Genomic DNA, 13,288 nt, shown 5'->3' on the forward strand with positions numbered 1-13,288 from the left:
ACACGGTGTCCATACAGTTATTTCTGTACTGTATCACTGAAATTGACAAGACAGAAATAAATGCTAAGGGACTTTTATTTCTGTGCCTTTATGCAGTGTATACATTAATTATAGAGTTGAGATGCACTTGTTCATTTTAAGTATATAATAACTCATCAGGCAAAGCTGTAGTTTGCTAAAGGAATTTAGCAAAGTAGTTTGCTAAAGGAATTACAAAGTGATTCAGTAAAGACAGCATCAGTAGAAAAGATCTCATAAAAGCCATATTTTACACCTTGATGCTGATTCAAAACCCCACATTTCTGTATGCCTGGCAAACAGAATCTACTCAATGAATAGTGAATGGATTAATTCAAAAGACTTGAGACAGACATGCTTTTATTAAAAGTTGAAAAATAAAAACCCCCTCTTATCTGAATTGTTTGGGAATTGATCTAATCTAAATTTAAAATGGGTAATTCTGAGCTTTTGAAATATCTTTCAGACCTTTTAATAAATGTCCCTATTTGTTAATATACCATTAATATACCATTAATTCACAGCTTATTCTAGATGGCTCTCATTTATAAAGGAAGCCTATAAATTTGTGATTATTGTTTCCAGTAATCACATGGAGCAGTGTTCAATTACCCCTTTGTCTAGATGAGTGAATGAGAGTACCCCCTGAACTACAGAGAGAGTGGTTGGCTAACCCCATCCTGAGTTCTTTATCACTGGAAGAGTAGGTTGCTTGTGGTTAAAATTCCCATTTTGCTGTTACGCATTTTTGATCATAAAACATTCATTCTATAACAGAGTGCAAGTTAATAAATATTAATGCTTTGTTGAAAAAGGCTTAGCAGAAAGACTTTCTCCTATTCTTAAAGTACCTCTGCACTGTACTTTTGGATAAAAGAAAAAGCTTTAGTTTACTGTTTTCTCTTTCCTAACGGCAGTTCCCCAAGGCTCCATGCCAAGAAGGAGGGAACCCCAAAGCAGCTCTGTGAGGGGCATGGGACAGTGGATTTTCTAGAGGTTAAACTATTTGTGATGGAGAACTCCAGACACTTGTTCTAGATGACATACGGGGCACGTTTTCGAATTCTTGGGAGCTTAATTAAAGACCACCAGTGAAAGTGATGTTTTCAAACAAATAAAGGAGTGAAAATGATTCTGGGTCAACCTGACTTAATCACCACAATCTGAGAATAAAAGAACACAATTAAATAATCTGACTATATTCTATATATCTGTTTCCCCCACCACAGGATTCTAAGGACATTGGTGCTTCAGCCTTCTGAGTTTTGACCTTCGTTTCTTGTGAAACACGGTGCACCAGCTCTTTGGGAATACGGTACATTTGAATTAATCATGATAAGAGGATCAAGTTTACAGTGTCACTCATGAATTTTAATGTCTTCATCTTACTGCTCCCCATTTCTTTGGATCTTATGTTAAAGTAAGTTAAAGGTAGTTATATTTTGCCAGGGATTTTTTCTGCTGAATAATGGAGGATATAAATCCAAAAAATAAGTTAAATGTCCTAAATTATTTTCCAGTCATCATTGGAGGAAGGTATGTTGAATCCTGGAACAATCATGAACGTTTGAGGCATGGAAATCTCTTTGAATCCCAGTTCTGTCAATGGCTGTGTGAATCTGAGTCTCACATTTTTAATCTGTAAAAGAGAAATGATAAAACCACTTACCTCATGGGGGTTAGATGAGATTATATGTGCAAAGTACCTGGCACCATGCCTGGCTCCTAGTAGGCAATCTACAAATGTGAATTTCTTCTCAAGTCCTGCTTTAGCTTAACAACTATAAACTGATTTTCCAGTTGCAAACTAGTGACCAACATGAAATGATGGGAGACAATTCAGTCACTTTTGTTTTACACAGGGATTTAAATCAATCAATATGAGTAAAGAAAACAAATTTATCAGTTGCCAAAATATGCAAAGTGGTTTTTTTTTTGCATGTCCTCCTAGGTCATTTAAGAAGGTGATATTCTGGAAATATTTGTTGATTAACTGCAAAGTTGGAAATAACTTCCCAAATACTTCAGAGGAATGCATTTTGGTCTAACTTGTCTACAAAATACACTTAATATTCTTCATAACAAACATACCAGCAGTCTATTTTTGTTCAAGTTACAATTTGCATTTCTACAAAAGATTTGCTGATCTTCCTGTTAAGTTTTTCAAATAGAAAAAAATAATGCCTTTGTATCACATGAATACAAATGAATTTTTCCTTCTGACAAAATTTTAGAGGTAATGTAAAACTTTTATTGTTAAGAGCAAACATAAAAAGGACTTTTTTGGAAATGTGTGTATGTGTGTGTGTGTCTGTGTGTGTGTGCATGTGCATGTTTCCATAGCAAGAACAATTGTGACCTGTAGGGATACAGATTACTCTAGCACGTTTCTCAGCCAGTGTTTCCTGGGAGAATCAAGCCCTAATGCTCTGCAGTATTCATTGTATGTAATGGATCACCTTCTCTCCTAAGAATATAGGATGGTCCATGTTATGTACCATCCTTGAGAGAACTGAGAAGAGAGTCATTCAAATAATTTTCTGTGTTTTGTAGCTCAAATGAGGAATCTGGGTTGGGAAAGACTGAATTGTGTCTGAAAGGACTACATATCAAGTGATCTTTCATGATCGGTAACTACATTAGTATCTATACCTAGAAGGGAAATCTGCTTAGAAATGGATTTTAGATACTTAGTATTTCACTCATTAATCTATTGTACACGCTTTGTATTGGCTGATTGGTAAAGCTCTAGTTCTAAGGCCTCTGTGTACCTTGATTTTGCAACAAAGAGGGAATGTAATAGAAGCTGTTCAAGAAGTTAATGAGGTGGAGGGCCTTTATATAAGATACTTGTAGGGCCATTATCATTGCCAGGAGAGAACCGATCTAGAGACACTGCGGAGAAACTGAACATCATTCGTGTGTTGGTGCAGCGTGCTGCGTTTATTTTACTTGGATGGGCTGAAATCGATCATTTGGGAGCTGATCTAGGACACCTGCTGGAGTTTTCCTAGCTATTTTCATGCATGTTCTGGTCTCACCCAGGAGTACTTAGTAGGCAGTCAGGAGATGGGACTTCAAGTTCTAGTTCCCCTAACTACTTTTGTGAACTTGGGCAAGTCTTCAAATTTATTCATTCATTCGTTCACACACCCATTCAGAATTTCTCTAGGAAATGTATGTGATAAGTATTGGACTGGCTTGAGGAGACATATAATCTTGCATCTTATCTCAAATAAATAGTCAAAATATATTAATCAAAAGAAACTTTTTGGAGGGTGGTTTTCTCATCTGTAAGGTAGAGGATTTGACTATAAATTCTGAAGGCTTTCTACCTCTAAAATTGAGTCTGTACAGTCTGTATTAAAAAATACATTTGCCTTTTCCAAGTTAGCACAGAACAATGACCTTCTGTGTGTGCTGGCCACAAAAAAATTAGTTCGCTCATATCTTGGGGTCTCCTCCATTTTGTGGTGCTTTCCACGACGCAAGGGCAGTTTGGGTATCTGTGACTTCTTTCCTGAACAGAATTGAATTGAGTTAAATCAGGTTTCTGAGTCATCAATCACAGGCCTTCTGCAATCCCAGACGTTATTACCTGGTGAGGTGTGTGTCAACCTGCCCCAGGCAATACCAGGGTAGGGGATGTGTAGCCCACCGAGTCATTCTTTTCCTCCTAATAGCACCATGATTATAATTTAGGCAGGAAGAAAATTAGCATTCTTTGACTACTTACTGTATGCCAGGCACTGTGATAGACACTTTTACATGGATTAATCCATTTCATGCTTATTTTAAACACAAAACTATAGAGGCTCAGAGAAGTAAAGCGTCTTGACAAGATCTGCCCCACTAACCTCACTGTTTCCTATAAATCGCATGTAGACCTTAAATTCCTTTACAGGGCAGGAGACATTTAGAGGAAAGACAGAGGACCCAGCCTGATTTTAAATTTATAAAGGGTATTATGGTTGGTTTTGCTGCTGGACATTTTTGTCAGTGACTCAGCCGGGCATTAAAATCCTGCTGACAGCTGATCAGATTACTTCCAGATGAGTTCTCCAGAACTGTATAGGAGACAGAGGTCAGGAAAGGCACCAGCAGGCAGCAAAATGGGGTTTGTGCTTTGGAGAGAGAGACACAAAAGGAGTGGCAAGGTACTCTTCAGATCAGGCATGCGTTTCTGGGAGGGATGAGGGTATACTGCAGAGAAGTGGGAAACAACCTGTGTCTGAGGTAAAGAAACAAGGGGAATGAGAGAATGAAATAAAAAAAAAAAGGCACTGTGTATCCTCAAAATCATAGCAAGGCCTGACCTAGAGGGAACACTGGCTTGTTGTTTCCTATTCAGGCAGCTCAGCTGCAAGTCTAGGTATGAAGCAGGGTCATATTGAAACCCAGATGCTGACTCTCAGCTCAGCAATCCAAACAAGAAACCAGCAAACCCAGGGATCCATCTCTAAAGAATGCCCAGATACTTTAGCTGCGTGACTCCCACTCAAATCCACAGGAAAACAACTGCATCTTTTTGCAGCACTTTGAAAATGTGTTCTTCACCTCACGGGCTGTAGAGCTGCCCCGTCCACATTTCAGGCTTTCTGCTCGAATAGGCTCGCCTCCCTCTGCCCTGTCCAGAGGTGAACTGTGTACCATTCAGATACAGGGTCTACTGGTTGTGGGAAAGGCCTTGAGTTCTGAAAGGGGTTACTTGCTTTAGAAATCACCATGTATCAGTGGGGTGATTTTAAAATTTGTTCAGAAATTCTTTGAAAATCTTCCCTTAGTCTGGCTGGATTCAGTGACACACTTCTAAGCAGAATAAAACAGAAGTGATGGTGCGTGGCTTCCAAAACTAGGTCATAAGAGGGTTCCTCTTCACTCTCTCTTGGATCACCTACTCTGGGGGGAGCCAGTTGCCATGTTAATAAGGCAGCCTCCTGGAGAGATCCACATGGTGAAAACTCCTCCCAATAGCCATGTGAGTGAGTCATCTTGGAAGCGGGTACTGTAACCCCATTCAATCCTTCAGATGATGCAGCCCCAACTGACATCCTGACTGTGACCTTACGAGAGACCCCAAGCCAGAACTACCCAGCTAAGCCACTCACCAATTCCTGATCCGCAGAAACGGTGATATAATGAATGTTTAAAGTCGTTAAGTTTTGGGGTAATCTGTTACATGGTGATAGATAACTAACATAATACTGCATTATTATTATCTTCTTGGAGACTTCAAAACATATTCTCTTCCCTCTACTCTGGATTCACTGATGCATCATAATTTCATGACCTCCATTCTGCCCCAATCTGGTCCTCTAAGCTGCCTGGCATTCCATCCCTAGGCTCTGATCAGTTCTGGTTCCTATTCTACACTGGGGCTATGACTACCATCCTCCACGTTCCTCATACGTCTGACCCCAAACACTATCTCTCCTCATTTGGCAGATGATCTGACTCCTGTGTTTACACATTTGCCAGCTGGATGACCCAAGGCAGGTTATTTACCTTCTGGTCTCAGTGTCTCCATTTGTAAATGGAGATTAATAATGATTATAACTACCTCACTGGGTCATTTTTAGGATTCAATGAGATATAAAACGCATGAAACGATCCACATATGAACTCAAAAAAATGACAGTTGCTCTTATATGGAGAAGTAATATTGCATAATAGGTAAGAATATGATCTGGGGAATTGGATGGCCTAGGTTTACATCCCAGCTACATAATTTATTAGTTATGTAACATTGGGCAAGTTACTTAATCTCATTGTGTTTAGTTTCACCATCAGTAAAATGGGAAGGATGATAGTGATACTAAAAATAGCAACTTCTGAGTGCCATTATGAGAATTAAATGACTATCTGTGTAAAGTGCTTAGATGGATGCCAATACTTATTAAACTCTACAATTGTGTTGATATTATCATTATTGTTATTATTATTTCAGTGATAAATGATAAACCTCCAGCTAAACTTCAAAATCCTGCCATCAACTCTCTGCCTACATATTCTTTCCTCGTCTCCTTCGGTTACAAGGGTACAGGTGGTTAATCTCCCCTTTAGCTCTGGACCCCATCACCTCAGGGCCACTCTAGGACTTATTTCATTAATTATCTCCTCTCCAACCCTAACTCCATTTCTAGCATAAACTTATAAACAAACTCAGGTCTCTCCCATCTTGAAGAAAAAAATCCCTCAAATTATGGCTCCCTTTGGCTCCTCATGTCCCTTCTCCGCATCCCAGACAAACCTCTAAAAGGTAGTTTCTACTTGCCATCTCTACTTCTTTTTTTTCCTCCTCAACCCATTGAAATATGGCTTGATCCTCCATCATGCTTCTGAAACAGCTCTGACCAGTGATACCAATGATGTCTGTCTTGATCAACTCGATGAACACTTCTAAGTCCTTCTCTTCCTTAGACTCTCAGTTGTACTTGGCATTGCCCTTCACTCAGTCCTTCTAAAACACAGTCTTCCCTTGGCTTCTAAAACACTCCCTGGTTTTGCTCCTCCCTCTTAGCCCTTCCTCTGGTCTCCTTCGCAGGCTGCTTTTCCTCTGCTCAACCGTTAAATATTGGCTATCACCAGGATCCGGGATATCATCAGGCCCTCCTTTTCATCACTCTACATACTCTGCTGTATGTAGTGATCCATCCACTGCAGTGGCTTTAATTATCATCTATATGCAGATATCTTCTGAATCTAAGCGGGTAACCGGATCTTTCTCACTATCCTGCTGGACATTTTCACATAGATATTTCAAAGGAACTTTGAAATCAACATGTCCAAATCCAAACTCAACACTGTGTTTACTGAAACTGTATTACCCATGCAACTGAATGTAGCCCTGAACCTGAGTGTGGTCCAGGTTTAGCTAGCATTGGCTCCTTCATGACTGTAAAGACTTGGGTGGGTCTCCTTGTCTCAACTTCTCCTCTCACATCCTCTGAATATATCGTATCTAACCTAGTCATAGAAGTCTAATAAACTCCATGTAATAACACTCCTGGGAGGTTTTCTGAGCTTACAGTATGAAGTCACATTTGGCTTGCATCTGAAGTAAATGAAAAATGTACTGAGTTGAAAATGACACTAGAATTATCAATTGCATTATTAAACTTGATTTTTCTTGGCTTAAAATATAAAAATGACATCAAAAGAACACTTGCCAATTAAATGTAACAACTCTTAAAGGTTATAAAATTCTGAGAATATATCTACAGCTTAGGGAAGACAGAAGATATTGAACGTCAAGATAATTTAATAACCACATAAGATGATGCTTTGGAAATCTACCTTGTGTTCTCATCCCCAGGCTAAAATGAAAAGTGCTTTTTCTTGTGATCATGCCTAGATTTTTCATTTGCCATGTGTTTCATTAATCTAAATTTGGGAAAAGACAAATCATAAAGGCTTCATAAACTGTTCAATTATTTGAAACAATTCTGGTCAGATTGTTTTCTAAAGCAAGAATCTAAGTCTGAAATGAGTCATATAAAAAATCACAATTCATTGGAATTTCTTTCTTGACTTAACACTGGTGACACTTTCATAATCATCATTCCAGATTGAGAGTATTTAGGGACAAAGAAAAGGGCTCAGGCCACTCTCATTGAGTCTACTTTTGAGTTTAATTTACAGGCATAAGATATCTGCCAGTATCTCAACTAACAATAAAAACATAATATCATTAAATATTTTCTTATGTATCACTTGGCATACTATTGGGTTGGACAAAAAGTTCATTCGGGGTTTCCCATAAGATTTTATGGGAAACCCCGAATGAACTTTTTGGCCAACCCAATACTAGTTAAGAGTATGGGCTTTGGAGACAGTGGATCTTGGCTTAGTTTTTTTTTTAATGGAATAAAACATATCTCAGCAGGCTAATATATACAATCACAGAGAGCTTCCTCAAATATGAGCTCAATAAATTGCAATTACTATTATGATTATGCTCATTGAAGTTGTATAAAATAGAGCAAATGTTTTATAGTCAACTTAGAGATGAAGAAATCAAATCTTATAAAGTTTAAGTGACATGTCAAGGCCTTATGTTCATGCAAAGTATTATGTTAGTGGTTACCATCAAACAAAGAAAACAATTTAATCCCTATTTTTGAGGAGTTTTTAATTAAGTAGGGGAAAAAGACAGTTGTGGGAGAACTACCATCAGGCATATGATATTGCGGGTGAAGTCAGGGAAGCCGTCTTGGTGGAAGGGAGCCTTGAGCTTAGTTTGACGGAAGTATAGGATTACGGGTTGCCATAGAAGAGAAGAGCAGTAGGAATAATATGGAGACATCACAGAGGTGGAGTTAACCTTAAGAGCTGAACAATATTCGTTTTCAGGTCTAATGGCAGGGCAAAAGATTGTTACTATCTCAGTATTCATAGCATTATTCTTCATCAAAGTCTGTTGTTTTTATCTATTAATTGAAAGATTTGGTTAAACAGAGTTGAAGGTATTTAAATTTAAAGAATCAAGGCTAGTTCTATCACTGAGTTGGGAGGATCATGCATCTTTCAAAGGGGTTACGGAAGAGTCTCTTCTCATTCCACATTTCTTTGTCTCCATCCCCAATGTGTAGAGGCTTCACCATCCACCTCCCAACTTGAGCTGCTACATAAGAAAATAGTTTTATATTCAGATACTTGGTTAAAAAATCCCTCAACTATAGTTACTATAGTATGATCAAGCTCTGTAATATGAGTAGAGATTAAGTTGTGGTAAAGTTGTGAACCAGATATAATTTATCATTATATTTTTTCCATAATGTTTATTTTCCCTGAAGCCTGAATTTCATCATGGCCAATCCATCTCCTCAATATTTATTGAGTACCTACTATGTGTGTGGCTCTAAGTTGAACTCAGAATCCAAAGATACATGCCTCATATCTTTAAAGTCTAGTTAAGAGATCAGACTTGAAAGGAAGTACATTTTTCAGAATATCTAGAAGCACACCCTAGGACAAATTAATCTTTCTTCTTTATTTTTAGGGCTAGTATTTGCCTTTATGGTGTCATTCCAAAGGTATATTCAAATTCTAAGATGAATAGCAACTGTGATGTCTACTACTTCTATCAATAAAATAACTCTAGTAGTACTTGAATTTTCAGCTTCTAAAAGTGCTCATCTGAGAGCCAGCCCCACAGAAATAAAATGATCTATATTTTCTATTGGTTTGGATATAAATCTACTGTAATAAAATATCTGGCATAAGATATAGAGCCTTTCTTTTATCCTTATTTTTTTATTTATTTCAAGTAAATTTCCTGGATTTCCCTTGACATTTACTTTGTGCCACTTCAATCTTATTCTGGAACATAGACATAGACTTGACCAAAAATGCAACAATTCTATTTTTTCAAATGATTGCATTTTGATAGAATTATGAAGTGGTCAGGATTTTTAATAATATGTTGGTTGTTTTTCTCTGCTACCTGATGTCTGATCCTATAAGGTTTCCTTTTTGATGTTTATTACATGTGTGTTTGTTTATATAAAATGGAAGAAAAAGGATAGATGGTATTAAATCAAGCTAGCTATGGAAATTATTGTAACTACTTAAGAAGCTTACCAGACAACACTTCTGTTTTAATGAATTTTAGGGAGATTTTTACCAGTGACTACATATTTCACTCAAATACTTCTTTTTATGACAGCCTAACATCATATTCCTTTTAAACTATCATTTAAATTATACATTAGAATAATAAACACATATTTAAATGTCCCTCAAACTATGTCATAAATCCTGTATACCAAAAACAGCACTTTTGGGAATTCCCTGGCAGCCCAGTGGTTAGGACTCTTTGCTTTCACTGCCGAGGGCCTGGGTTCAATCCCTGGACAGAGAACTGAGATCTCACAAGCCGCGTGGTGCAGCTAAATAAATAAATAAATAAATAGAAAAGAGGAAAAAATCTATAGGAAAGAGAAAATTACGATTGGAAAGTGAATCACCTAAATAGGTCAGTACACAGATTAAAAAAATTAAATTAAATTAAAAAAACCTCACAAAAAACAGCACTTTTGCTCCAAATAATTTACAACTTGAAAAACAAACTCTTATTATATAAGAGCCTGAGAAGTCCTATGTGTATTGTGGTTTCCCAATTTTGGGGGAAAAGCATGCCAGAGTGGTTGAAATTCAACAGATCTTGGTCAAAGATTTACTAAAAAATGAAAATACGATTGTTTTTCCTGTGCTCTCTACAACCTGCCAATTTTACTTCCTCTTCTCGGTCTCTCCGCAAGTTCACTTGGATCTTTGTGAGCCATGGCTTGCCTTTATTAGACCCCTGTGAGCAGGGACAATGAATGTGCACATTTTATTGAACTTATAAGTGGCTTTTTCTGCTCCCTGAACTGGGATCAAGTCTAGTTTTGAAGTCAGACAATGTAAGTAAGTCCCGTTGGCACAGGCATATGTAAGTTCCTATTGGCATAGAACAGGTAAGAAATACAGGGAGAAAGAAAAGAAGAATGAAAAAGAGGAGCACATGAGGAGGTGAAATCAGAGAAAAAAAGGTAGAATTGGAGGAAAATGAATTAGGGGTGATTCACCCAACCCAGCAAGGCAAGTAAATACAATATAAGTATTGTCTTTCCACAATCATACAGAAATAGAAGACAAACAAAATGACACAGAAAGGCAGTAGGCCAGCATTCTCTGCAAATGATTAGGCAACTGAGGTAATTATATGGTTACTCTATCTTGAATAAAGAAATAATCAACCTTCATTTATTCATAGTTCATCTGCATGAGAAAGTTCCAAAACGGTTTTCCCCCCACAAAATTGAATAATAACAACTCAGGTTTACAAGAGAGATGCTGAAACTATGAACATTTAAAAATGACTTCTGAATCATCACGACATTTTAAAGAGTTAATTCCTTTGTTAATAAAATGAACTATTAGATGCTCTTGGTATTAGGGGGCATTTTAGCATATTCTAATTCTTTAAGAACTGTATTTGTTCTAGTTCGCAGCTGATATATACTTAAAAGCCAACTTGGAATCTAAGGCAAATATTAACCCAAATACGTTCCATCAAAGACTAGTCCCAGATACTTTGAAAAAATTAGTATTACTTTTCCAGTCGGTTCTGCCAACATAACACTTTGGGAATTGCTGCTTGAGATATTCAATTTTTGTATGATACAAAACAGCAAGTACATTTTAGTTAAGAGAATATTACACTGATAAAACTATCTCATTCCTTATTCTACATATTCTGGATAAATTCGTGTTTCTACATGTAATTTGGAAGCATAGATATGGACATTTCTTATCACTTAAAATAAAGTTATTTATCACTTAAATAAAGTTCTGAAGGATTCAAAGAGTGTTTATTTCCATTTCATGATCTTTGATTTTTAAATTCAAAGTATTTTGCATTGCATTTTAAAAAATTGCACATACTGTGTTGCACTGAAATAAGATGGTTTCATTATACTGCAACACAATAGAAGAAGCAGTTTAGGACCAGTTACTTCTCAACCTCTTTGATTAAAAAAAAAAAATTTTTTTTTTTTTTTTGACTCTGACAGACTTCATGTTACTTAGAGAGAACTGCGAAGCACATTTATTACTCTATGGCAGGCCCTGATTGGGAATGGAGGATTGTATTGATCTGATATAGAGAAGCATTGATAAATAATTAATTGCTAAAATTATTGGGGACAAAAGAAATAAATAATGCATGGCAATCTGTGTACATAGTCTAACTCATACCAGTGGAATTTTGGAAAGTATTACATAAGGGAAAAAGTCTGGTTGTTAGTAGGAGAGAAAAACCCTAGAAGGTAGGTGGGGAATGACCTGTTTGTGGTTTTAAACAAACGAAAAAGAGACCCTGGAAATAAGACAGTGACTCAGAAAAAATAGGACCAAATTCTCTCTGGCAAAACTGTTGATTGATTGGTCAGTGTGTGGCTCCTGACATCAGAAGAGGAAAGAGAGGTTAACAACCTGCTGAGTTTGGTCAAGGGCTTCTGAGTAGCTCCAGAGCAGGAAATAAAGATCCCAACTGTGCCACTCCTCACCCAAGCATTTAGCAAAAGAAAGGCCAACCAGGGAAGCCACAAGTTTGAATGGAAAGAATCTCCCTCTGTAGCCTCCTGTCCTAGGTGAAGGGCACTCAAATAAAGAAGCTGGAGACCTGGGGTGAGGAAAGTCCTCATTTTATGTATCAGTCAATGAATTCAAGCTGTTAATTAATCTTAACATAACTGTGCCAAGAGCACTTGCAAAATTTGATGGGTGATAAAAGACCACTGCTTGATTCAAACCAAGAGGGTAGTTGATAAATCTTACTTAGGACCTTTCCTAATCCTAAAAACTGACATGGAGTTCACATAGATAGATTCTGGAAAATAAATAGTCTCCCATAACTATTCCTAACATCAGTTTCATTTTGGGAGGTGGGGACTGACAGAGTAATCCAGTATGCATAGTTTGAATTCTAATTTTATTTTACTCTTTTGATATCACCTCTATGAGAAGTCACATACAGGGAGCTCCCAGGACTTACATCTCTTCCAATCAGGTCCTCCTGGTTTTCCACAATTCCCCAAGGGGCGATACCTATGGTACATATCTTCCCTCGAGACTTAGATGCATGGTCCTTCAAGGCATCTCCAACATGACGAATAACACCTAAGAGGAAAAAGAGAAGTATTACTCTTGCCTTTTAAAGCAATTACTTTCCATTGATCTAAAGGAAATTGTGGTAACTGTTTTTCCTAAGATTAAATGCACTGAATATAAAGTTTTGACACATTTCTACACGAACTACACATGTTCAGGAGAGAACATAAACTTGCACCTCTAATGCCAGATACATTTGCTGGACTTGTATATGAACTCTAGTAATACATTTCTTATTCTATCTCATATGAAAAAAAAGATGTATACAGTATCTATAAAAAGAATAAATACAGGGACTTCCCTGGTGGTCCAGTGGTTAGGACTCTGCACTTCCACTGCAAGGGCCATGGGTTCGATCCCTGGTCAGGGAACTAAGATCCTGCAAGCCGCGTGGCCAAAATAATAATAAAACTTCATTTAAAAAAAAAGAATAAATACGATACTTTAAACTTAGAGAATCTTTTCTTGTATTATAAGTATAATGATGTGTTACTATGACTAAGTACTAATACCATGACAATATCCTATAAAAAGCATCATAAATAATATTATATTAAATCTATACCACAGTTTGTGTATGAGTTAGGGTCAGCAAATAGAGTAATTACTTAGT

At 37.1% G+C, this 13,288-nt stretch overlaps 1 protein-coding gene across 11 annotated transcripts in view; it reads right to left on the minus strand.

Annotated features, from left to right (window-relative positions):
* TRPM3 (transient receptor potential cation channel subfamily M member 3) overlaps positions 1-13,288 on the minus strand; it is a 1,004,761-nt gene that overhangs the window by 236,417 nt on the left and 755,056 nt on the right. For all 11 annotated transcript variants that reach the window (XR_013829197.1, XM_079927590.1, XM_079927589.1 and 8 more), the window contains one exon: positions 12,560-12,684. Coding sequence is in view for 10 of the 11 variants with exons in the window: in XM_079927590.1 (XP_079783716.1) it covers positions 12,560-12,684 (125 nt within the window). In the remaining variant the exon portion in view is untranslated. The remainder of the gene's footprint in view (positions 1-12,559; positions 12,685-13,288) is intronic.

This window comes from Stenella coeruleoalba (assembly GCF_951394435.1).
Source record: "Stenella coeruleoalba genome assembly, chromosome: 7".
NCBI lineage: Eukaryota > Metazoa > Chordata > Mammalia > Artiodactyla > Delphinidae > Stenella > Stenella coeruleoalba.